This window comes from Bombina bombina, chromosome 5 (genome assembly GCF_027579735.1).
Source record: "Bombina bombina isolate aBomBom1 chromosome 5, aBomBom1.pri, whole genome shotgun sequence".
NCBI lineage: Eukaryota > Metazoa > Chordata > Amphibia > Anura > Bombinatoridae > Bombina > Bombina bombina.
This window is the reverse complement of record NC_069503.1, coordinates 70,334,375-70,361,733: the sequence shown is the minus strand read 5'-3', so window position 1 is coordinate 70,361,733 and position 27,359 is coordinate 70,334,375. Positions and strand designations below refer to the sequence as shown.

Genomic DNA, 27,359 nt, shown 5'->3' with positions numbered 1-27,359 from the left:
TTATCAGTTTTTTTTTTACTTGTGCCAAGCAATGATATAGTAACTGCTGTGCTGTTTAATACTTAGAGCCAGTGAAAGGGTTATACACTCTTTGCTGCTCTCTGTACTAGTAAAGGGGTTAATACAGTCTGTGCAGCTCTCTGTGCTAGTAAAGGGGTTAATACAGTCTGTGCAGCTCTCTGTGCTAGTGAAGGTTTAATACACACTGTGCTGCTCTCTGTGCTAGTGAAGGTTTAATACACACTGTGCTGCTCTCTGTGCTAGTGAAGGATTAATACACACTGTGCTGCTCTCTGTGCTAGTGAAGGGTTAATACACACTGTGCTGCTCTCTGTGCTAGTAAAGGGGTTAATACACACTGTGCAGCTCTATGTGCTAGTGAAGGGTTATTACACACTGTGCTGCTCTCTGTGCTAGTGAAGGGTTATTACACACTGTGCAGCTCTCTGTGTCAGTGAAGGGTTAATACACACTGTGCTGCTCTTTGTGCTAGTGAAGGCTTAATACACACTGTGCTGCTCTCTGTGCTAGTGAAGGATTAATACACACTGTGCTGCTCTCTGTGCTAGTGAAGGATTAATACACACTGTGCTGCTCTCTGTGCTAGTGAAGGTTTAATACACATTGTGCTGCTCTCTGTGCTAGTGAAGGGTTAATACACACTGTGCTGCTCTCTGTGCTAGTGAAGGGTTAATACACACTGTGCAGCTCTCCTTGCTAGTGAAGGGTTAATACACACTGTGCAGCTCTCTGTGCTAGTGAAGGGTTAATACACACTGTGGTGCTCTCTGTGCTAGTAAAGGGTTAATACACACTGTGCAGCTCTCTGTGCTAGTGAAGGGTTAATACACACTGTGCTGCTCTCTGTGCTACTGAAGGGTTCATACACACTGTGCAGCTCTCAGTGCTAGTGAAGGGTTAATACACACTGTGCAGCTCTCTGTGCTACTGAAGGGTTCATACACACTGTGCAGCTCTCTGTGCTACTGAAGGGTTAATACACACTGTGCAGCTCTCTGTGCTACTGAAGGGTTAATACACACTGTGGTGCTCTCTGTGCTAGTAAAGGGGTTAATACAGTCTGTGCAGCTCTCTGTGCTAGTGAAGGATTAATACACACTGTGCTGCTCTCTGTGCTAGTGAAGGTTTAATACACACTGTGCTGCTCTCTGTGCTAGTGAAGGGTTAATACACACTGTGCAGCTCTCCTTGCTAGTGAAGGGTTAATACACACTGTGCAGCTCTCTGTGCTAGTGAAGGGTTAATACACACTGTGGTGCTCTCTGTGCTAGTAAAGGGTTAATACACACTGTGCAGCTCTCTGTGCTAGTGAAGGGTTAATACACACTGTGCTGCTCTCTGTGCTACTGAAGGGTTCATACACACTGTGCAGCTCTCAGTGCTAGTGAAGGGTTAATACACACTGTGCAGCTCTCTGTGCTACTGAAGGGTTCATACACACTGTGCAGCTCTCTGTGCTACTGAAGGGTTAATACACACTGTGCAGCTCTCTGTGCTAGTGAAGGGTTAATACACACTGTGGTGCTCTCTGTGCTAGTAAAGGGTTAATACACACTGTGCAGCTCTCTGTGCTAGTGAAGGGTTAATACACACTGTGCTGCTCTCTGTGCTACTGAAGGGTTCATACACACTGTGCAGCTCTCAGTGCTAGTGAAGGGTTAATACACACTGTGCTGCTCTCTGTGCTACTGAAGGGTTAATACACACTGTGCTGCTCTCTGTGTTAGTGAAGGGTTAATACACACTGTGCTGCTCTCTGTGCCAGTGAAGGGTTAATACACACTGTGCTGCTCTCTGTGCTAGTGAAGGGTTAATACACACTGTGCTGCTCTCTGTGCCAGTGAAGGGTTAATACACACTGTGCTGCTCTCTGTGTTAGTGAAGGGTTAATACACACTGTGCAGCTCTCTGTGCTACTGAAGGGTTAATACACACTGTGCTGCTCTCTGTGCTAGTGAAGGGTTAATACACTCTTTGCTGCTCTCTGTGCTAGTGAAGGGTTAATACACTCTTTGCTGCTCTCTGTACTAGTAAAGGGGTTAATACACACTGTGCTGCTCTCTGTGCTAGTGAAGGGTTAATACACACTGTGCTGCTCTGTGCTAGTGAAGGGTTAATACACACTGTGCTGCTCTGTGCTAGTGAAGGGTTAAGACAGACTGTGCTGCTCTCTGTGCTAGTGAAGGGTTAAGACAGACTGTGCTGCTCTCTGTGCTAGTGCAGGATTAATACACACTGTGCTGCTCTCTGTGCTAGTGAAGAGTTAATACACACTGTGCTGCTCTCTGTGCTAGTGAGGGGTTAATACACACTGTGCTGCTCTCTGTGCTAGTGAAGGGCTAATACACACTGTGCAGCTCTGTGCTAGTGAAGGGTTAATACACACTGTGTTGCTCTCTGTGCCAGTGAAGGGTTAATACACACTGTGCTGCTCTCTGTGTTAGTGAAGGGTTAATACACACTGTGCTGCTCTCTGTGCTAGTGAAGGGTTAATACACACTGTGCTGCTCTGTGTGCTAGTGAAGGGTTAATACACACTGTGCTGCTCTCTGTGCTAGTGAAGGGTTAATACACACTGTGCTGCTCTCTGTGCTAGTGAAGGGTTAATACACACTGTGCTGCTCGCTGTTCTAGTGAGGGGTTAATACACACTGTGCTGCTCTCTGTGCTAGTGAAGGGTTAATACACACTGTGCAGCACTCTGTGCTAGTGAAGGGTTAATTCACACTGTGCAGCTCTCTGTGCTAGTGAAGGGTTAATACGCACTGTGTTGCTCTCTGTGCTAGTGAAGAGGTTAATACACACTGTGTTGCTCTCTGTGCTAGTGAAGAGGTTAATACACACTGTGCTAGTGAAGGGTTAATGTACACTGTGCTGCTCTCTGTGCTAGTGAAGGGTTAATACACACTGTCTAGTGCTCTGTGCTAGTGAAGCGTTAATACACACTGTGTTGCTCTCTGTGCTAGTGAAGAGGTTAATACACACTGTGCTGCTCTCTGTGCTTGTGAATGGTTAATACACACTGTGCAGCTCTCTGTGCCAGTGAAAGGGTTAATACACACTGTGCTACTCTCTGTGCTAGTGAAGGGTTAATACACACTGTGCTGCTCTCTGTGCTAGTGAAGGGTTAATACACATTGTGCAGATCTCTGTGCTAGTGAAGGGTTAATACAGTGTGCAGCTCTCTGTGCTAGTGAAGGGTTAATACACACTGTGCAGCTCTCTGTGCCAGTGAAAGGGTTAATACACACTGTGCTACTCTCTGTGCTAGTGAAGGGTTAATACACACTGTGCTGCTCTCTGTGCTAGTGAAGGGTTAATACACACTGTGCTGCTCTGTGCTAGTGATTGGTTAATACACACTGTGCTGCTCTCTGTGCTAGTGAGAGGTTAACACACACTGTGCAGCTCTCTGTGCTAGTGAAGGGTTAATGCATACTGTGCTGCTCTGTGCTAGCGAAGGGTTAATACACATTGTGCAGATCTCTGTGCTAGTGAAGGTTTAATACAGTGTGCAGCTCTCTGTGCTAGTGAAGGGTTAATACACACTGTGCAGCTCTCTGTGCTAGTTAAGGGTTAATACACACTGTGCAGCTCTCTGTGCCAGTGAAAGGGTTAATACACACTGTGCTACTCTCTGTGCTAGTGAAGGGTTAATACACACTGTGCTGCTCTCTGTGCTAGTGAAGGGTTAATACACACTGTGCAGCTCTCTGTGCCAGTGAAAGGGTTAATACACACTGTGCAGCTCTGTGCTTGTGAAGGGTTAATACACACTGTGCAGCTCTCTGTGCTAGTGAAGGGTTAATACACACTGTGCAGCTCTCTGTGCTAGTGAAGGGTTAATACACACTGTGCAGCTCTCTGTGCTAGTGAAGGGTTAATACACACTGTGCAGCTCTCTGTGCTAGTGAAGGGTTAATACACACTGTGCAGCTCTCTGTGCCAGTGAAAGGGTTAATACACACTGTGCTACTCTCTGTGCTAGTGATGGGTTAATACACACTACACATCTCTTTGTACTTGGGCATGGTGTAGCTATAACCTTACTGACGCATTTGGATTCTAATTTGGGTATCTCCAGATACCACTTCAAAAATACATTATAAAGTTCACTTACACTCATATTAACACTGTCAAATAAAAATTATTGAACAAAAATATTGCACAAAATATTAAAAATGCTAGCAGTGTATTCATTTTGACTTTTCTGTTCCTTGTAATGTGTTTCTAATTACTTTTTATAAGAGTGTTTAAAATGTATGGGAGATTTCACCTTTAGGTTTATTTTTATATAAAATAGCTGTTTCAAATTATATTTCCATTATCAAATTTTACACAATGTTTTTAAAATTAATGTTATGAGGCACCAGCTACTACTTAGCATGTGCAAGAGTTTATATTATATACAGATATAAATCTGTTATTGGTTGATCGCTGTCACATGATACAGGTGCAGAACAAAACTTCAGAAATAAATCGACTGCTCTTTAGAAATTCATAGTAAGTTTTATTACATTGTATTGTTAGTATGCATCTGTTTTTGTTATTATATGCTTTATGAACATTTTAAATGAGCAGAACATGCTGAGAGATCATATCTCATTATGTGATCAGTCTATGTAAACACAAAGGCTTCCTTTTCGTATCTCTGTACTAGATAACAATAAAAAAAATAACATTTTAGCTTCTATCTCTCCCAACCCCCCTTGCAGTGTGATTTAAGACAACTCACTACTGACCAAGAGAAGTTAAAAAACTAGGGGTAGAGCACATGACAAATATAAAATGTGGAGTCGTTTAAGCATTGTACAAATTGGTCATAAGGAGGGGTACCTATCCGGTACAGAAAGACTACAGATACAGTGTGTAGCTTCATCCGGTCTGTAACAATGAGCTATCACACGCATAGTATCTGTGTATGTTTGTTCCTGTTACCCTTAGTGATCTACAAGAAGTTTGACTTTTTTTGTTAATAAATTGTACATTTGCTTTAAGCATTTGTCTGTATCCAGTCTGCCTGGGGTCTGATTACCTTGAGCTGTTGAACCTCTAACTAATGTGAGTATTCTGGGTTTGCCTTCCATCTGGGGAGTGAAGATTACACAGTATTATGCTATGATGTGTTTCGTTCTCTTCCTTTTGAGGAACATCGTATGCAGGGCCGGTGCTAAACTTTTTTGCGCCCTAGGCAAGACCAGCTATTTGAGCCTCCCCCACCAAAAAATAAATAAAAGCAACAAAACATGAAACTGGTAGTGTATATTATTATTATTATTATTATTATTATTATTAATAATAATAATAATAATAATAATAATAAGAAGAAGAACAATGATTATAAACTTAAAAAATAGCTCTAGCTGAAATGGGATGCTTCCAGTCACTACCCTTACTGTTTGTGTGAGGAGCAGATAGGGTGATCTGGGGAATGCATGATGTGTGTGTGTTTAGGGCAGATAAGGTGAGCAGGGGGCTGTGTGTGTAAGAGGGAGAGGCAGGCAGGGTTTACAGGGGGCTGTTTGTATAAGAGGGGCAGCTAGGGTGAGCTGGGGCTGTGTGTATAGGTGTGAGAGATAGGCAGCTAGGGTCAGCTGTGGACTGTGTGTGAAAGATAGGCAGCTAGGGTGAGCTGGGGCTGTGTGTGTAGGTGTGAGAGATAGGCAGCTAGGGTGAGCTGGGGCTGTGTGTGTAGGTGTGAGAGATAGGCAGCTAGGGTGAGCTGGGGCTGTGTGTGTAGGTGTGAGAGATAGGCAGCTAGGGTGAGCTGGGTGCTGTGTGTGTAAGTGTGTGAAAGATAGGCAGCTAGAGTGAGCTGGGGGCTGTGTGTGTAAGTGTGTGAAAGATAGGCAGCTAGGGTGAGCTGGGTGCTGTGTGTGAAAGATAGGCAGCTAGAGTGAGCTGGGGGCTGTGTGTGTAAGTGTGTGAAAGATAGGCAGCTAGGGTGAGCTGGGTGCTGTGTGTGTAAGTGTGTGAAAGATAGGCAGCTAGGGTGAGCTGGGTGCTGTGTGTGTAAGTGTGTGAAAGATAGGCAGCTAGAGTGAGCTGGGGGCTGTGTGTGTAAGTGTGTGAAAGATTGGCAGCTAGGGTGAGCTGGGGGCTGTGTGTGTAAGTGTGTGAAAGATAGGCAGCTAGAGTGAGCTGGGGGCTGTGTGTGTAAGTGTGTGAAAGATTGGCAGCTAGGGTGAGCTGGGGGCTGTGTGTGTAAGTGTGTGAAAGATAGGCAGCTAGGGTGAGCTGGGGGCTGTGTGTGTATGTGTGTGTGTAGGGCAGGTAGGGTGAGCTGGGGGCTGTGCATGTATGTGTGTGTAAGGCAGGTAGGGATGGGGGGAGGGATGTGGTGGGAAAGGGAGGGAGAGGTAAAGGAGGGAGAAGTAAGGGAGGGGGAGAGAGAGGGGGGAAAGGGGGGAGAGAGGGAGAGGGAGCTGGGGGCTGAGTGTGTAAGTGTGTGAAAGATAGGCAGCTAGGGTGAGCTGGGGGCTGTGTGTGTAGCAGTGTATGGCAGGTAGGGTGAGCTGGGGGCTGTGTGTGTAGCAGTGTATGGCAGGTAGGGTGAGCTGGGGGCTGTGTGTGTAGCAGTGTATGGCAGGTAGGGTGAGCTGGGGGCTGTGTGTGTAGCAGTGTATGGCAGGTAGGGTGAGCTGGGGGCTGTGTGTGTAGCAGTGTATGGCAGGTAGGGTGAGCTGGGGGCTGTGTGTGTAGCAGTGTATGGCAGGTAGGGTGAGCTGGGGGCTGTGTGTGTAGCAGTGTATGGCAGGTAGGGTGAGCTGGGGGCTGTGTGTGTAGCAGTGTATGGCAGGTAGGGTGAGCTGGGGGCTGTGTGTGTAGCAGTGTATGGCAGGTAGAGTGAGCTGGGTGCTGTGTGTGTAAGTGTGTGAAAGATAGGCAGCTAGGGTGAGCTGGGGGCTGTGTGTGTAGGAGTGTATGGCAGGTAGGGTGAGCTGGGGGCTGTATGTGTAGGTGTGTGTGTGTGTAAGGCAGGTAGGGATGGGGGGGGAGAGATAGGGAGGGGTAAGTGAGAGAGGGAGAGAGAGAGAGAGGGAGGTTATGAGATGTATTCTTCTGTTAAAGGGGCATAGAAGTATAGCACTGAAATATAAAATGTTTAATTTTTAGTAGAAAAGACAAATTAGAAATTCTGGGAAGGGATATTGATGAAATTTCAATTTTCTCTCACCAAAAATACTATTACACACATATTAAAGGTACGCTATGGGTTCCATAATACCAATCCATGTACATCTGCTGGGCATATTAGCTCAGATATTTCTGGTAATAAGTTCACCTTGATATAGGGTAGGTCGTCAAAGATCACTTACCTGTAATAAATACTGTCAGTATCTTTCCCTTCGCCTGCAGCATCTTCCTTGGTGTTGCAATACCCAGCACCCACCAGCAGGCAGTGTTCAGTATCTCCAGAGACACCGGCAGGTACAGGTAGCACAGCCAGTCCAGGAGTACCAGGGGCAACACATAGAGATGCAATGCAGGGGTCAAACCCATGTCAGAACTCTGAGCTGGAAAACCTTTACAACAGGCAGGAGAAGAGAAACCACACAACTGTGTGAGGCTGTGAGCCCAGAGTGAAACGGAAGATACAAGCTTCATGACTGGCACAGGAGGGGTGTGAGAAATGAAAGACGTTCAAGGGAGCATTAAAAAAGTAGGTAAAGTGGGTGCCGGGTGGAATTTGAAGACGGAGTCTGTGTGAATACAGCCAATGCACCGGAAGTGATGTCATCAGCCTGTGCCGCTTAAGATGGTAGCTCAGGGTTAGCTGCAGCAGCGGCTTAAGGTGGATTAGACTGTGACACACAATGATCTAATATTGATGGCAGTTACAGCACCGCCGCTGCGCCCTATGCGGCAGTGCTCTCTAGGCGGCTGCCTAGCTTGCCTAGTGGGAGCACCGACCCTGATTGTATGGACTATTTGTATTTGTGTTACTGTCTCCATTAAAGACTCTCTTCACTTTGGTTATATCCCTGCATCTTGGTCTGTATTATTATCACTATTTGTGTGTGGTTTTTGGTACATTTTATTTTTAGTAAGGACAAAATGTCTGAAAGTGAGCATCTGTAGAAAGTACAATATCAATACTGTAGTGTTAGATTTAAATTACATTTAAACAACTCTTATTTAACATTTGTGTGAGTGCTGCTCTTGGATATTGTTAAGATTACTGCAGCTTTTACTGTATTTTTGCACTAACCTTGTCTCATAATTATATGTTAGAAGTGCTGCAGCTTTAAGCTCAGCTCACCACACCCTCTGGGTGTGTCTGGGTCTCTCTGACATCATCCGAAGCCATGTTAGTTTTACTGATGGAACCTGCTAGAGAATAAGCCATGTGGTTGTAGCTAAATAAAAGTTATCTAAAGTTCCTGCTGCAGAGTCTCAGTGATATGTGCAAGACACATCAGACACAAGGTAACAGCACACAACTGAATGTTCTAATCCTGACTACACACAGAACATAACAGCTGGCGACGAGGATCTGTGGTCTGACCCTATAATGGCACTTATTGGCACCTTACCTGTGTTTGCAGCAGACACAGACAGATGGGACACATGGGTTGAACAGTTTGAGCTATATTGTACAGCAAATAACATAGGAGCTGATAAGAAAGTGGCTGTGTTTCTGACAACTATAGGCTCAGCAGCTTACACTACATTAAGAGACATTCTCTCACCTGATAAACCTAATGCTAAACCTCTGTCTGATCTGATCTGCCTGTTATCTGACCACTACCTACCTAAGCCTCTAGAGATAGCAGAACGCTTTAAGTTTTACACACGCAAGCAATTGCAGCATGAGGACATTAAAACTTATGTGATCAGTTTAAAGAAACTAGCAAGTAGCTGCAGATTTGGGGATTATTTAAACACTGCTTTACGTGATATGTTTGTTATTGGACTCATGGACTGTACAGTACAAAAGAGACTATTAGCAGAGGATGAGTTAACACTAAAGTGTGCTATAGAGATAGCTACAGTCATGGAACTTGCTACTAAAGATGCACAAATGCTCCAGGCCCCAGCACAGTCAGTTTGTGATAAGGAAATAGATGTTTTTCATACAAGTATGCACCTAAATAAACAATATCCAGCTAGACAAGGGTCACAGACAGCCTGTTACAGATGTGGTGACACAAATCACACAGCAAATGCCTTCAGGTTTAGGAACAGCACCTGCTATGGGTGTGGGAAGATCGGTCATACAAAGAGAGTGTGCAGAAGTTCCTTAGACAGAGATAAAAGTAAGAAAGGCAGCAAGTCACGTGCAGCTTTTCATGTGCAAGTAGATACACCCCACACTGATTCAGAGGAAGACAAACCATTATACACATTACAGATCTACAGCCTTGAAAATAAAATTCCAGAACTGCAAGCAAAGGTGAATATAGATGGTAGACCTCTCATTATGGAAGTTGATACAGGAGCAGCAGTCTCTGTTATCACAGCTGCTGATTGGAACCGCCTGGGACTAAGGCAACCAATTGTTCCAACAGCTGTCACCATGCAAACATATTCAAATGAAATAATAAAGCCTATTGGGTGTGTATCAACTGACATTTAATGGAATAACTAAAAAACTACGCCGCTACATTTTAGCAAAAGGAGGACCACCTTTGTTTGGTAGATCCTGGATCCAAGCATTGGGCATGCCAAAGTTACCACAACAGTTACCGCTTAACAAACTGCTGGACCAAAGTGGCAATTCAAATTCTTCTTGGATTAATTCACTAAAGTACAAATATAAGACTGTATTTGATAGGAACCTAGGTTTAGTGAAAGACAAGCAGATTCAGCTTCACCTAAAAGAAAATGCTATTCCAAAATGTTGTAAACCAAGAGTTGTACCATTTGCACTTAAACCTAAAATTGAAGCAGAACTAGAAAGACTACGCAATCAGGGGATTATTGTTCCAGTTTCTAGCAGTGAATGGGCTTCCCCAATAGTTCCTGTCAGGAAAAAAAATGGGGACATTCGCATCTGTGGAGATTTCAGAGTGGGCCTTAACCCTCAATTACTTGTGGATCAGTATCCTTTACCACGGATTGAAGAATTGTTTAGTTCTCTGGTAGGGGGTGAAAAATTTACAAAAATTTACTTGCATCAAGCATACTTACAATTAGAGGTGCATCCAGACTCCAGACACCTGTTAACTATCAACACTCACAAAGGACTTTTTCAGTATACGCGGATGGTGTTTGGCATTGCCCCAGCACCTGCAGTGTGGCAATGGATAATGGATGAGATCTTGGCAGGTATTCCACATACCCACTGTATGTTAGATGACATGCTTATCACTGGTGAAAATGATGCTGCTCATAAAGCCAATGTTGAAGCTGTTTTACAGCGCCTACAGGAATTCGGACTGAAAGATAACATGGAAAAGTGTGAGTTCTTCTACAAGAGTTTAGAATATTGTGCACATGTAGTGGACAAGACTGGTCTCCACACAACTGCTGAAAAAGTGAAAGCGCTGGTTCATGCTCCCACCCCTGTTAATGTATCTCAGCTACGTTCTTATTTGGGGTTGCTCAATCACTATCACAGATTTTTACAAAATTTAGCTCATTTACTATATCCACTACACCGCCTTTTAGATAGTAAAAACCAGTGGGCCTGGACTGACTTATGTACACGAGCATTTGAACGCTCTAAGCAACTTCTTCTGGAATCAAGACTCCTTGTCCACTATGACCTTAAGAAGCCTTTGGTACTAGCCTGTGATGCTTCACCATATGGTTTAGGTGCAGTACTTTCACACATTATGCCCGATGGTTCTGAACGTCCTGTGTCTTTTGCGTCCAGATCTTTAACTCCATCTGAGAGAAATTATGCCCAGATTGATCGGGAAGCTTTAGCAATAATTTGGGCTGTGAAGAAATTTCACATTTATATATATGGCAGACCATTTACTCTGATCACGGATCATAAACTACTTTTGTCCATTCTGCACCCTCAGAAGGGTATCTCCAACACAACAGCTGCTATGCACTTCAGCTGGCAGCTTACAACTACTCCATTAAATATTGATGCCACAGTGACCATACGAATGTGGATATGTTTTCCAGATTACCAATGGTACATCACATGACAGCATTTTCTAAAATCATAGAAACCCCTCCACAGCCTGTAAATCTAAATTCCAAAGTGATTGCTACTTATACATGCTCTGATTCTACCTTACAGGAAATTAAGTCTTTTGTTCAACATGGGTGGCCTAAAGTAGTTCGCTCTGACCTTTAGCCATATTTTACAAGGAAGAAGGAAATTGTGCATGACTCAGGCTGTCTGTTATGGGGGTCACGAGTGATAATTCCGAACTTACTGCAAACATTAGCATTAAAGTTACTACACAGCTCACATCAGGGTGTAGTAAAAATGAAGCAAAGAGCATGAGAATATTTTTGGTGGCCTAAATTGGATACAGATATTGCTTCTTATGTAGCTGCTTGCAATGCATGTGCACAGACACAGCGGAATCCCAGCAGGGATACCTCAAAAACTTGGCCATGGCCAAATGAACCTTGGACAAGAATCCATGTTGATTTTGCAGGGCCAGTGGATGGACGAATGTATTTGGTGGCTGTGGATGCTCATTCCAAGTGGCCAGAAGTAGTTCAAATGTCAAGTACTACAACACAACAAACCATTGTCGTTCTTTCCAATATGTTTGCAAGATTTGGACTGCCACAAACTTTAGTCTCAGACAATGGTCCACAGTTCATATCACATGAATTTGAAACATTTCTAGATACAAATAACATCAAACACTGTAAGACAGATCCATATTTCCCAGCCTCTAATGGACAGGCTGAAAGATTTGTACAAACTTTAAAACGCCACTTAGCTGTCTCTCACAAATCAAAATTTAATCCAAACTCCCTTTCTAACTTTTTGTTTAACTATCAAAACACATCCCATGCCACTACTGGGCTATCACCTGCAATATTAATGTTTGGAAGATGCCTAAGAACTCCACTGGATAAAGTTAGACCAGAACATTCCAAACAAGAGTTGAATACTTCTAGCGTTTCAGAATTTGTTCTTCGTGACAGAGTATGGGTTAGAAACTTCCGTGGCCCAAATAAATGGATTCCAGCTGTCATAATACAAGGCATGGGCAACAGAATGTTTAAAGTTTAACTACAAGCTGGTGGTACAGTTTCCCACCATGTAGAACAAATGAGACATAGATCTCATAGATCTCAACCAGCTACACAAATATCCAATGATTCAGATGGTGAGGATATCTGGCATGGAGTGTGGTGCCCACCTGAGTCTTCTGAGGATGAAAATGCAATGAACACAACTGAAACAGATCAACCTCAGAATGATTCTGTCCAACAACAAAATATCACAGGTGATCAACAACCGTACTCCTCCACAGACTATTTCTCCTGAACCAAATACTCTACGACCCTCTAGAAACAGAAGGCCACCTTCTAGATGGCAATGTGAGGATTCAGTGAGAGATTATTCAGCAAGGAATGACCTAATCCGAAGGCGGAGTTATCGCAGAAAACATAACTGTGACTAAAATCTAGGCTGCGATCTAGGTCTTGTGCACATAGACTATAGCGATAAACTGTTCTAAGTTCAAGTGTATGGTTTAGTTACTTGTTGTATGTTACAATATTATCCACTGTCCTTTATTTTTTTTTATTTTTTTTTAGAAAAAAGGGGATGTTAAGATTACTGCATCTTTGCACTAACCTTGTCTCATAATTATATGTTAGAAGTGCTGCAGCTTTAAGCTCAGCTCACCACACCCTCTGGGTGTGTCTGGGTCTCTCTGACATCATCAGAAGCCATGCTAGTTTTACTGATGAACCTGTGAGTGAATAAGCCATGTGGTTGTAGCTGAATAAAAGTTATCTAAAGTTCCTGCTGCAGAGTCTTCATGATATGTGCAAGAGACATCAGACACAAGGTAACAGCACACAACTGAGTGTTCTAATCCTGACTACACAGAGAACATAACAGATATCAATAAAAGGGGAAAAAGTATAATATATTTGTAAAGCTGTAGTATGTCCCACTCATAAATAGATTGTCTGCTCCTGAGCTTATATTGTAAAATTTTGGAAATATTAATATTTAAGGTGCAAATGTAACACCCACAGAGCTAACTGTACTAAATGCTTGTGGTGAATCAATAGCACATATGTAATAACCTAATCAGCTGATCCGTATCACATGAATTGTTATGTGTGCCTTTAATTATACCATACGTACAGTTAATCAGAAGCATTATTTATTATTATCTGTCTAAACCATTTAATATACTTTTTACAGACACGGCCAGAGCACTGAGAGATATCAGGTATTGATGTAACTGGATTGAATAAGGGAACCTTCTTCCTGAGCACAGACATTGGAGCCTGTTATCAGCATGAACTCATATGTGTTAGGTGAGTAAAATAGATATTATGCTGACTTTAATTACTGGGAAAATAGAATAGATCGCTCATTAAACAAATATAAACTATTATATTTATATCTGCATCTTTTAAGAACATTTGTGTCAACACCTGCTCTCAGGACACTTGCAACTCTACCTTCCCCTGCCCTGACCCAGCTAATGAAACACCCATAACTACACTTACGCCTACCTTGTTCACATGTGTGTAACGCACACAAATCCCACAGTGAGTGTTCCCCACCCCAGAACCGCCACTGATTTTTGTGCTTAATATAACAGTGAGTATTTTTAAAAGTAATAAAGTTTTTGGCTGAATATATAAATCAAACAACCACGGCCGAAAACTAAATTTATATCATAAAATCACTGCTTCTTAGCCTTTCAAAACATCTCAAACTGATTATTAGTACTTGATGAATAAGACATAATATTCTCACCCACTGGTTGAGCATGAGCCAGGCAGCACTATATGTGCATTTGCTTGTGCAATGTTAAATGAGGATGGTGGATGCCACCTCTCTTGCCCAGAATACAGATGTACTTGTTCCCTGGCTGAGAACATTATCCACCTGCACCTCAATTAATGGGCCTTATAAATTGTTTTAATCAGTATTCCTTGTTTTAGTTTTTTATGATGTAGAAATATTTACATTATTTGTCTTCCGTTGTTTTAATTTGTGATTTACATGTTAATCAATTTAAAAATGGAACACAAAACAGAAGAAATTTTATGCAGTGTAAATAAATAATAAACGGCTAGATTACGAGATTTGCGGTAACAGGGGTGGGGTGCTAACGAGCAGTTTTCTCTCACCGCTCACTTTCCTGCAGCGCTGGTATTACGAGTTTTTACAAACCCAGTGTTAAAAGTCAAAAAGTGAGCGTAGAGCAAAATTTAGCTCCACACTTCACTCCAATACCAGCGCTGCTTAAGTCAGCGGTGAGCTGGTGTAACGTGCTCGTGCACGATTTCCCCATAGGAATCAACGGGGAGAGCCGGCTGAAAAAAAAATCTAACACCTGAAAAAAAGCAGCGTATAACTCAGTAACGCAGCCCCATTGATTTCTATGGGGAAAGAAAATTTATGTTTACACCTAACATCCTAACATGAACCCTGAGTCTAAACACCCCTAATCTTACACTTATTAACACCTAATCTGCCACCCCCGACATCGCCGACACCTACATTATAATTATTAACCCCTAATCTGCCGCTCCGGACACCGCCGCCACCTACATAATACTTATTAACCCCTAATCTGCTGCCTCCAACATCGCCGCCACCTACATTATATTTATTAACCCCTAATCTGCCGCCCCATGTCGCCGCAACCTACCTACATTTATTAACCCCTAATCTGCCGCACCAACGTCGCTGCCACTATAATAAACATATTAACCCCTAAACCGCCACAAACAATCGTTTCTTATTATTAACCCCTAATCTGCCGTCCCTAACATCGCCGCCACCTACCTACATTTATTAACCCCTAATCTGCCGCCCCCACTATATTAAAGTTATTAACCCCTAAACCTAAGTCTAACCCTAACACCCCCTAACTTAAATATAGTTTAAATAAATATAAATAAATATTCCTATCATTAACTAAATTTTTCCTATTTAAAACGAAATACTTACCTGTAAAATAAACCCTAAGCTAGCTACAATATAACTAATAGTTACATTGTATCTATCTTAGGGTTTATTTTTTATTTTACAGGCAAGTTTGTATTTATTTTAACTAGGTACAATAGTTATTAAATAGTTAATAACTATTTAATAACTATCTAGCTAAAATAAATACAAATTTACCTGTAAAATAAAACCTAACCTAAGTTACACTAACACCTAACACTACACTATCCTATATTATAAAAGACAAGTGTTTGTCTGAAGCCGTCATGCGCAGTACAGACAAACACTTGGCCTTAGACAGCAGCTGATCGCACGCGCACCCACCCGACCTCGCACGCGCACCCCTGCAGATGAAACCAGCAGCGCGAGGACCGGAAGAGCACAGCTGATCGCACGCGCACCCCTGCAGATGAAACCAGCAGCGCGAGGACGAGAGAGAGAGAGAGAGAGAATGAGAGAGAGAGAATGAGAGAGAGAATATGAATAACACAACACGGCCCGTTTGAACGGGCTTTAGGACTAGTAATTAAATAAATGAACCAAATTAAATAATATTAAATAAATAAAATAAAATTATCTAAAGTACAAAAAAACAATCCAACACTAAATTACAGAAAATAATAAACAAATTACAGATATTTAAACTAATTACACCTAATCTAATAGCCCTATTAAAATAAAAAAAGCTCCCCCCAAATAAAAAAAATCTCTAGCCTAAACTAAACTACCAATAGCCCTTAAAAGGGCCTTTTGCAGGGCATTGCCCAAAGTAATCAGCTCTTTTACCTGTAAAAAAAAAAAAAATACAAACAACCCCCCCAACAGTAAAACCCATCACCCACACAACCAACCCCCCAAATAAAATACTAACTAAAAAAACCTAAGCTCCCCATTGCCCTGAAAAGGGCATTTGGATGGGCATTGCCCTTAAAAGGGCAGTTAGCTCTTTTGCAGCCCAAACCCTAACCTAAAAAAAAACCTCACCCAAAACAGCCTTAAAAAAACCTAACACTAACACCCTGAAGATCGACTTACCGGGAGACGTCTTCATCCAAGCCGGGCCGAGGTCCTCAACGAAGCCGGGAGAAGTCTTCATCCAAGCTGGGCGAAGTGGTTCTCCAGATGGGCAGAAGTGGTCCTCCAGATAGGCAGAAGTCTTCATCCAGACGGTATCTTCTATCTTCATCTATCAAGCGCGGAGCGGCTCCATCTTCAAGACATCCAACGTTGAGCATCCTCTTCTTCCGACGGACTAACGACGAATGAAGGTACCTTTTAAGTGATGTCATCCAAGATGGCGTCCCTTAGATTCCGATTGGCTGATAGAAATCTATCATCCAATCAGAATTAAGGTGGAAAAAATCCTATTGGCTGATTGGATCAGCCAAAAGGATTGAGCTTGCATTCTATTGGCTGTTCCAATCAGCCAATAGAATGCGAGCTCAATCGGATTGGCTGATTGGATCAGCCAATAGGATTGAACTTCAATCCTATTGGCTGATCCAATCAGCCAATAGGTTTTTTTCTACCTTAATTCCGATTGGCTGATAGAAATCTATCAGCCAATTTGAATCTAAGGGACACCATCTTGGATGACGTCACTTAAAGGTACCTTCATTCATCGTTAGTCCATCGGAAGAAGAGGATGCTCCGCGTCGGATGTCTTGAAGATGGAGCCGCTCCGCGCCGTCTGGATGAAGACTTCTGCCCGTCTGGAGGACCACTTCTGCCTGGCTTGGATGAAGACTTCTGCCCGTCTGGAGGACCACTTCGCCCAGCTTGGATGAAGACTTCTCCCGGTAAGTCGATCTTCAGGGGGTTAGTGTTAGTTTTTTTTAAGGGTGTATTGGGTGGGGGTTTTTTTTAGGTTAGGGTTTGGGCTGCAAAAGAGCGAACTGCCCTTTTAAGGGCAATGCCCATCCAAATGCCATTTTCAGGGCAATGGGGAGCTTAGGTTTTTTTAGTTAGTATTTTATTTGGGGGGTTGGTTGTGTGGGTGGTGGGTTTTACTGTTGGGGGGTTGTTTGTATTTTTTTTTTTACAGGTAAAAGAGCTGATTACTTTGGGGCAATGCCCCGCAAAAGGCCCTTTAAGGGCTATTGTTAGTTTAGTTTAGGCTAGGGTTTTTTTTTATTTTGGGGGGGGGGGCTTTTTATTTTAATAGGACTATTAGATTAGGTGTAATTAGTTTAAATATCTGTAATTTGTTTATTATTTTCTGTAATTTAGTGTTTGTTTTCTTTCGTACTTTAGACAATTTAATTTTATTTATTTAATATTATTTAATTTAGTTCATTTACTTAATTATAGTGTAGTGTTAGGTGTTAGTGTAACTTAGGTTAGGTTTTATTTTACAGGTAAATTTGTATTTATTTTAGCTAGGTAGTTATTAAATAGTTAATAACTATTCTACCTAGTTAAAATAAATACAAACTTGCCTGTAAAATAAAAATAAATCCTAAACTAGATACAATGTAACTATTAGTTATATTGTAGCTAGCTTAGGGTTTATTTTACAGGTAAGTATTTAGTTTTAAACAGGAATAATTTAGTTAATGATAGGAATATTTATTTAGATTTATTTAATTTATATTTAAATTAGGGGGAGTTAGGGTTAGATTTAGGTTTAGGGGTTTAATATAGTGGCGGCGACGTTGGAGGCAGCAGATTAGGGGTTAATAAATATAGGTAGGTGGCGGCGATGTTAGGGACGGCAGATTAGGGGTTAATATTAATAAACTAATGTTTGCGAGGCGGGAGTGCGGTGGTTTAGGGGTTAATATGTTTATTATAGTGGCGGCGACGTTGGGGGCGGCAGATTAGCGGTTAATAATTGTAGGTAGGTTGCGGCGACATTGGTCCTAATAAATATAATGTAGGTGGCGGCGATGTCTGGAGCGGCAGATTAGGGGTTAATAAATATAATGTAGGTGGTGGCGATGTCCGAAGCGGCAGATTAGGGCTTAATAAATATAATGTAGGTGGCGGCGATGTCCGGAGCGGCAGATTAGGGCTTAATAAATATAATGTAGGTGGCGGCGATGTCCGGAACGGCAGATTATGGCTTAATAAATATAATGTAGGTGGCGGCGATGTCCGGAGCGGCAGATTAGGGGTTAATAATTTTATTATAGTGTTTGCGTAGTTTATGGGTGTTTAGTGTACTTTTTAGCACTTTGGTTATGAGTTTTATGTTACCGCGTTGTACATAAAACTCATAACTACTGCCTTTCAGTTTACGGTATTGATCTTGAAGTTTTAAGGTGTACCGCTCACTTTTTGGCCTCCCAGGACAGACTCGTAATACCAGCGGTATGAAAAGTCCCATAGAAAAAAGGGTTTACAAAGTTTACGTAAGTCTTTTTGCGGTAAGACCAAAAAAGTGTGCGGTGACCCTAAACCTGCAAGACTCTTGATACCAGCAGTAGGAAAAAAGCAGTGTTAGCACCTGTTAATGCTGCTTTTCAGCTATTGCAAAACTAGTAATCTAGGCCATAATTTTTTGTAAAAAGATTCCATTATAAAGAATAAACTTTCCTTATTTTCTTTATTCCTTTTCTTTTTATATAGACAATCACTTGAATAGTTCATGTCCATCCTTCACTACAGGAAGCGCCAGTCTTATGCCGCAGACTCCAAAAGTCTTAGACACCATTGACTATTCACTAACATTGGGGAAATCACAGCAGATATTTAAAGGAGATGGTGAATTGGCAGGAACTGGCCAGCATACATTATGTACAGAGAGTAATTTAGTCATCAAACAAGAGGACAACATTTATGCCTTATCTAGTGAAATTATTATCCCAGAGGATAAACCACACACATTTACTGAGTACTCAAAATATTTTAAAGAAGGAAAAAGTCTTAAGTCTAGTCAAATGATTCATACAAAGGAGAAACCATTCGAATGTACAGAGTGTGAGAAAAGCTTCACATGTAATTTGCATCTCACTGAACACCACACAGTTCATACAGCTGTGAAACCTCACACATGTACAGAATGTGGGAGATGTTTCACATCTAAAGAAAACCTTAAGTATCACAAAAAGACACACACAGGGGAGAAACCTTTCACATGTAATGAGTGTGGGACATGTTTCACATCTAAGGGAAATCTCATATGTCATGAAAAGACCCACACAGGGGAGAAACCTTTCAAATGTATAAAATGTGGAAAACGTTTTACACATAAGAGTAATCTGAAAATTCATGAAAGGATTCACACAGGAGAAAAACCTTTCACATGTACAGAGTGTGGAAAAAGTTTTATGCTAAAGAGTATTTTGAAACATCATGAAATGATTCACACAGGAGAAACCCTTTTCACATGTACAGAGTGTGGAAAATGTTTTACACAAAAGAATTGTCTGAAAACTCATGAAAGGATTCACACAGGAGAAAAGCCTTTCACATGTAAAGAGTGTGGAAAGAGATTTAGAGAAAAGAGGAATCTGAAAACTCATGAAAGGGTTCACACAGGAGAAAAGCCTTACACATGTACAGAGTGTGCAAAATGTTTTACACAAAAGATTAGTCTGAAAAGTCATGAAATGAGTCACACTGGAGAAAAACCTTTCACATGTACAGAGTGTGGAAAAGGATTTACAAACAAGAGATATCTAAGAAATCATGAAAGGATTCACACAGGAGAAAACCCTTTCACATGTAAAGCGTGTGGAAAGGGATTTAGAGAAAAGAGTAGTCTGACACATCATGAAAGGAGTCACACGAAGGAAAAGCCGTACACATGTACAGAGTGTGGAAAAGGATTTACAAACAAGAGTAATCTGAAAACTCATGAAAGGATTCACACAGGAGAAAAGCCTTTCAAATGTACAGAGTGTGGAAAAGGATTTACAAACAAGAGTAATCTGAAAAATCATGAAAGGATTCACACAGGAGAAAACCCTTTCACATGTAAAGAGTGTGGAAAGGGATTTAGAGAAAAGAGTAGTCTAGAACATCATGAAAGGAGTCACACAAAGGAAAATCCTTTTACATGTACAGAGTGTGGAAAAGGATTTACAAACAAGAGTAATCTGAAAACTCATGAACTGATTCACACAGGAGAAAAACCTTTCACATGTACAGAGTGTTGAAAATGTTTTAAACTTAAAGGGACAGTCTAGTATGAATTAAACTTTCATTATTCAGATAGGACTTTTAATTTTAATCAACTTTCCAATTTTACTTTTATCATCAAATTTGCTTTTTTCTCTTGGTATTGTTAGTTTAAACTAAACATAGGTAGGCTCATATGCTAATTTCTAAGTCTTTGAGGGCTGCCTCTTATCACATGCTTTTTAAATCTCTTTTCAACACAAAGAGACAGAAAGCACATGTGGGCCATATAGATAACACTGTGTTCAGACAGAGGGGGTCATTTAAGATTTAGCACAAAACAATGCTAAATTTAAGACAATAGATAATAAACAGTCACAGTCATGTGATCAGGGGGCTAGAAGAAGGTTCCTAGATACAAGGTAATCACAGAGGTAAAAAGTATATTAATATAACTGTGTTGGTTATGCAAAACTGGGGAATGGGTAATAAAGGGATTATATCTAGCTTTTAAAACAATAACAATTCTATGGTAGACTGTCCCTTTAAGAGTAATCTGAAAACACATGAAAGGATTCACACAGGATAAAAAACTTTCACATGTTTATAAAGTGGAAAAAGGTATCTCATGCCAGTCAGGTATCCCAAATACACTAAATATTTACACATAAAATAAACTTTATATGCACTGCATGGAAACCTTTTAAAAATTATACTAAAGAGGACAAACTCTCTAAATAGAAGCATCAAAAAGGATGATATTGTAGATAAAAAAAAGACTAAACAGTTAATTAGGAAGGTTAAAGCTCATGCAGAAGAGAAGATAGCACAGTCAGTATAACATGGGGACAAAACATTCTTTAGATATATTAGTGAAAGAAGAAAAAATAAGGTAGGAATAGTAAAATTGAAATCAGTTGATGGTAGAATAATAGAAGGAGATAAGCAAATTGAAGGCTGTCTCAATGATTACTTCTGTTCTGTTTTTACAAAAGATTGTGAAGATAGATACGTTAAGGGACGCTACAAAAAATAGAATCAAGCTTAACAGTAATCTTTTTACAGAGGATAAGGTTTTGTTAGCATTATCAAAAATAAATGTTAAAAAGGCAGTGGGTCCTGATAATATTCATCCAAGGGTTTTAAAAGAACTTTGATCATTACTAACTGTCCCATTAACTGATCTGTTTAATCAGTCACTATTAACAGGGGCTGTCCCAGATGATTGGAGAATAGCAAATGTAATACCTCTTCATATAAAGGGCAGTAGAGAAGAATCTGGTAACCACAGGCCAGTTAGTTTAACTTCAGTAGTAGGGAAATTAATTGAAAGCCTCTTAAAAGAAAGAATTATGACTTGCATAAAGTCAAACAATTTAGAGGACCAAAATCAGCATTGTTTTACTTCAGGGAGATCATGTCAGACTAATCTAATTGACTTCTTTGATTATGTAACAAAAGTATTAGACAAGGGTGGAGCAGTTGATGTAGCATATCTAGATTTCAGCAAAGCATTTGACACCGTCCCACACAATAAACTAATTCACAAACTGTATCTGCTTGGTCTAGATTAAAAAATTATGAACTGGGTGGAATGCTAGCTTAAGTGTTAGTACATATGGATATCTCCAGCGCCTACAAGCTGCCACACAAGCTCCTCCCATAGAAAGCAAGATCTCTCAACCAGATCTCAAAGGGAAATATAAAAAGTATGCAACAGGGGTGCGCTAAAATAACCTCCTAGGGGAGATTAAAAAGCTTAAGGTGGAATCCAAAGGTTATAAAATATAGATATTTAATCACATAAAAAGTTTAAACATATATCATAATCAATGTTAAAAGCAATTTTTATCACAACAATATATACAGTTAATCTAAAAGCAATATGAATGATGATCACAACAATATGGACAGTTCATCTAAAAGCAAAATGATGATTCCCTAAAACCACAATTTATATTGAGACAGTAGGAAGCTATATATTGATAGCTACACAAAAAAGAAATAAGGATGATAAGCTAATACGTGATGTGTGTTGAGTCCTATATCCAAATAAAATCCATAAACATTCAAATTAAAAGTCCAAAAAGAAAAAGGTATTAATTAATCCAATGTTATCCGATATAAATAATATCCCAAATTAATCCAATGTGATCCAATATAAATAATGTCCCAAAATAGTATCCAATGTGTATCCAAGTGAATATATCCAATAAAGTTTGTGTAGACAAAAGTTCATTAAAAAAGTAAAAATGTGAAGAGTGAAAATATAAAAGATATATATAAAATGATTGAAAAAAAAAGTGACCAAAAAATCAGCAATAGGTGTACACCTAAAAAAATGAAAAAAAGAGAAAAAATAATGAAAAGTGTTACAAAGTGTACCCTTTGAGGGTGAATTGGTGAGTGACTGTAATCACAAGGCTAATCCAAATGAAAAATTCCTATGAAATTAATCGAAATAGAAAGTTCCTATAAAAACAAATAGTGTGTCCTAAACTCAGGTTGTCTATGATGATGATTTTAAAGGCGTTAAAGGGATATTCCAGCCAAAATTGGAAACCACATGGATGTATTTCGGTATTGATTAGAAGCATTTTTGTAATATACATGTATTAGCAAAAATGCTTCTAATAAAAACTATAGCTGTTTCAAAAGTGTATTTAAGTATGCACCGTGCACCAGCATTTTAAACACAGCACTTGCTCAGAGAGCCTAAGGTGATTGTACCATCTGGTAATGACTCAATTTGTTAATTGCTGACATGATACAAGCCCCACTGATGATCTGAGCAGCTGCATTATTTAAAATGTGGGTGCAGTGACAATATCTAGCTATGCTTCACATGCACATGCAGAGAAAAATGCTAACACTAAAACAGTGATAACTTTTACTAGAAGCAATTTTGCCAATACATGTACAGTATATTGCAAATATGTTTCTATTCAAAGATGTAATAAATCTATGTGCATTAAAATTTTTGACTGGAATGTCCCTTTAAGTTCTCTTTGGTGTATTAATGATGTTCTCTTCTGAAGTGATGTCCAAAAGTAATGTTCAAAGCCCTAAAATAAAGTAAATAAACATAGTGCAATAAAGCTACTAGCCATATGAGAGTATAGGTAATGTGCTTACCCATGAAATCTGAGCCGTGATATCAGTAGTTCTGTGTCTACGCATTTCGGTCCTCACCTGGGACCTTTCTCAAGACTGATGCCGGCTTTTGCATAATCATACCTTAAATAGGGATATCCAGCGAATTACAGGTACTGAAATATTGCGCCAAAAAGTTGCGTGTTAGTCCAGGAAGAGATGTCTAGTAGGATGGTTACTTCCGCCTCCACGCTGACCCTGATTGGCAATATCCGTGGGAGATGCGTGACCGGAAGTGACGTAATATCCTGTGTTTTCACTTCTGGATATGCGCAATCTTTTTTACGCATTTTAGTTGCCGGAAGTTCCTTTTTTATGCCCTATTTGTATTTCCTGACATGCGTGGGTGATGCTAGACAATGCAGGACCTTAGTGAAATGTTCTCCTTTATAATGTATAAAGACAAGGAGTGTAAATAAATAAATAAATAGTGATCACTGACTCAGATTCCAAAAACGGTAAGTGTTGGCATCTAATGATGTTCTTAGATTGCGACGTAACTAAAAGTTGGTACTTTGGCTATGGGATAATAAGCAGATATTTGAACTTGGACATTCTAAAAGTGATAAATGGCGACATAGCCAATTAAGGCAAAACATGTTACATAATAAAGCTAAAATCTACAATAAAAATCTGATAAAGTTGGGGAAGTCTTATGAAAAAACGTTTTCTAAAAGTGGTGAGATAAGCACAACATTCTATTACATAACAAATAGGGCGGCTAATCATATTGCTAAAATTGACAACAAAAAGTCAACTGCAGCTAAGAGGTAGTGTGCTAATATTTAAAATTCAACATTCTATAAGTGCTAAATGATGACATTACCAATTATAACAACCAAATGGGTATGTCTATGAATCTAATTATGGCATCTTACATAATAGAGCTAAAATCTACAATAAAAAACCTGATGGAGTTAAAAAAAGGCTTACGAAAAGGCATTTTCTAAAAATGATAAGATAAGCACAACATACTGTATCCTTTATTTATATGTGAACTATAATGGTGTTATGAACAACATGATTGCTAAGGAGCTACTATAAAGTAAGAACTCAGAAATAGCTACCTCAGGAATGTTATAAAAGATAAGAAAACACCACTAAATAAGGGTGCAAAAAGTGTTTCAAGAGGTTATAATATAAGGCTCTGATATTAAAGCACAGACGTGGAAAAAAAAAGGGTATGAGCTTCTGTTTAATTAAAGAGTCTCCCTTATAGCTGTACATTTAAAGCTGAATAACAAACTACTGACCATCTAAAGAGAAGTAGATTACAGTTTACTTTATTCTAGGATACACCCTTAACTAGCAAAGAGAAAAAAGTAAATTTTGTAAAACACTGAGAGGGTAATCTGGAGAAAGTAGGTGTAATCCGACCTCATTTAGAGACTCTTTTACACCCTCTGGAAGGTAAAATATAATTAAGTAAACATTTATCTGAGGTCTAACAGACAACTGCAAAGAAATATGGAAAAATTTGTCTAAGCAAAAAAAGTCAACGAAGGCTAAAAATGTTGAAAAAAGGAGCTCTAAAGCAGGCAATCTCTCTCCAAATAAACCACATTTGGACGAAACACTGTTTGAAGAAATAGACCAGCAATCTATAGTTTACCAAATTACAGTACTTCTTTTTCCAAAAATAGAAGAAATAACATCTAAACTGGATTGTGTCCTTAATGAATTGAAAGTATCAATAGAAAGAATATCAAAGGATATCAAATGGGCGGGAAAAACATGAGAATGATAGGTCTACCAGAATCAATGAAATGGCAAGATTTGCTGTTTTCAGAGAAAATATTGCCCCAAACTCTAGGGCTACAGAACCTGAAGCGATCCTTTGAAGTTGAAAGGAAACATAGACTGGGACCAATTAAAGGAGAACAAGGGAATGACTCTAGACCTAGACCTGTGATTGTGAATTATTTAAATTCTCAAGCTAAAACCGAAACAATGAGAGCATATAGAGAGAACGGGAATTTGATCCATGAAGGGAACAAAAATCCTTTTGTTTCAAGATTATTCAACAGAAATTGCAAGGAAAAGGAAACTTTTCTACCCAATTTGCTCCACTTTTGCAAAAGAAGGACGTCAATTTACATTAATGTTTTCAGCAAAATTAAAGGGACACTCAGGTCAAATTAAACTTTCATGATTCAAATACAGCATGTCATTTTAAACAACTTTCCAATTTACTTTCATTAAAAAAAATATGCACAATCTTTTATATTTACACTTTTTGAGTCACCAGGTCCTACTGAGCATGTGCAAGAATTCACAGCATATACGTATATGCATTTGTGATTGGCTGATGACTGTCACATGGTACAAGGGGAGTGGAAATATACATAACTTTGAAATGTGTTAGAAAAAAATCTACTACTCATGTGAAGTTCAGACTAAGTGCTATGGCATTGTCTTGTTATCATGCAGTTGTTAATTATGCAAATCTACTGTGTTTACTGGTCCTTTAATGGTGAAAGAGGGAAAAGAGGTGATGATATTCGACATGCCAGAAAAAGCAAAAATCTTTCTAAAAAATAGGCTTATAATTTGGAAAATTGAGAGACACAATTCATTCTATTAAGCAAGCAAATGATTATTTTCTATTTTCTTTATATTTTTATATTTTTTTTTTATTTCATAGATTATTTTCATATCCCCTTTCTATCCCCTCCTTTTCTGAGCTCACACCACTTTCTATTCTACCATACATTACTACTTATTATGTTTTTAATCTTATTTTTTTTCTCTTTTCTGTGTCTTTTTTTTTTTCTCAAATTTTCTCCTATCTTCTCCCCAGTTAATTTTGACATACCTATGGTATTATAGATACAATAGCTATGTTTGCTATAAGTTAAATATCTGGACTATTCTTTTAATTTTAATAGTGGCTGTATGTGCAAGTTAAAACTCTTCAATGGCTATGATGCAAAATGATAAGAAGGAAGTAATAATTATTTTTCACTGTTCTTTTAGTTCTATGAATTTTGTATTGCACTATAGGGGTTATTGTTTTTTTAACTGTATATTTGTAACATGGGTGAGATTAAGGTTTAATATAAATCAAGGCTGGTATTATTTGAGAGTTGGTGCCAGATGGTAAATATAACTTTATGGAATATAGGGGGAATTAATTCCCCAATAAAGAGAAAAGCCATCTTGCACCATCTTAAAGAGTCAAGCCGATATAATGTGTTTACAGGAAACCCATCTATCTGAGATAGAGCACAAAAAATTGAAAGTTCACTGGGTAGAAGAGGTCATTTCTTCATATAGAAAATCACAAAGAGGTGTAGCTATTCTTATTAAAAAAAAATAATGTAATATCGTAATCTCAGAGGTGGAGTCCATATTGAACATTCAATTCCCACTTGATCCTCTGATATGGCTATTACACAACGCCCCCCCCCCAAAAAAAAAACTCGGATATTAGCCACACATTAAACTATTTAATATACTGACGAACGGAGTTAACATTTTGATGGACAAGAATTGGAGGAATAGAGAGACCCCATCAATAGGTATGTGGGTTAAAAAAATATCTGAGATCATAGAGTTAGAAGAATACTATTACCTTAAACACAATAAAATGGAAACTTATGCAGAATTATCACAACTCTGGGATAGCTATGTTCAGCGCATAGACAGATGAAGCCTGCTAAACCTATGGAATATATAGCTTTGGTTATAAGGCTTAACACTGAAAATGGGCAATAAAAAAACTATTAACTGGGGTGCGGGCGGACCCGGACTTGTTGGTTACATGTTAAAAATATATTATAGTAGTTAGAAATTTTACTATGCTGTATCCGTACACCTCCTCCTTAACAATAACAACCTCCAAATGGACTCACATGTGGAAAACTCTACAACCCACCACAGAAGAAGTCATTCTAGATGGTAATTGTTTTTCTACAGAATCGACTGATAACCAAATTGGAGGGGGCTGTATCTGGACTGTGTGACATAGCTTCACGCTCTGTAATTGATTTATCTTAAAACTAACAGCTACTGTTGTATACTGCATAGCGGAGTTGCATCTCCA

The 27,359-nt window shown here is 39.5% G+C and overlaps 1 protein-coding gene across 2 annotated transcripts in view; it reads left to right on the top strand.

Moving 5' to 3' along the window:
• The window catches only part of LOC128659885 (gastrula zinc finger protein XlCGF26.1-like), a 25,778-nt gene extending 245 nt beyond the window's left edge, over positions 1–25,533 (top strand). The window contains exons 1-3 of one of the 2 annotated variants that reach the window (XM_053713470.1): positions 5,047–5,082; positions 13,334–13,449; positions 18,668–25,533. In XM_053713470.1, the coding sequence (XP_053569445.1) occupies positions 13,431–13,449; positions 18,668–20,199 (1,551 nt within the window). In that variant the 5' untranslated portion in view covers positions 5,047–5,082; positions 13,334–13,430 and the 3' untranslated portion in view covers positions 20,200–25,533. Of the gene's footprint in view, positions 1–5,046; positions 5,083–13,333; positions 13,450–18,667 lie in introns of those variants that run through there. The other variant, XM_053713469.1, reaches the window with a different exon arrangement.
• Positions 25,534–27,359: the final 1,826 nt, after the last annotated feature.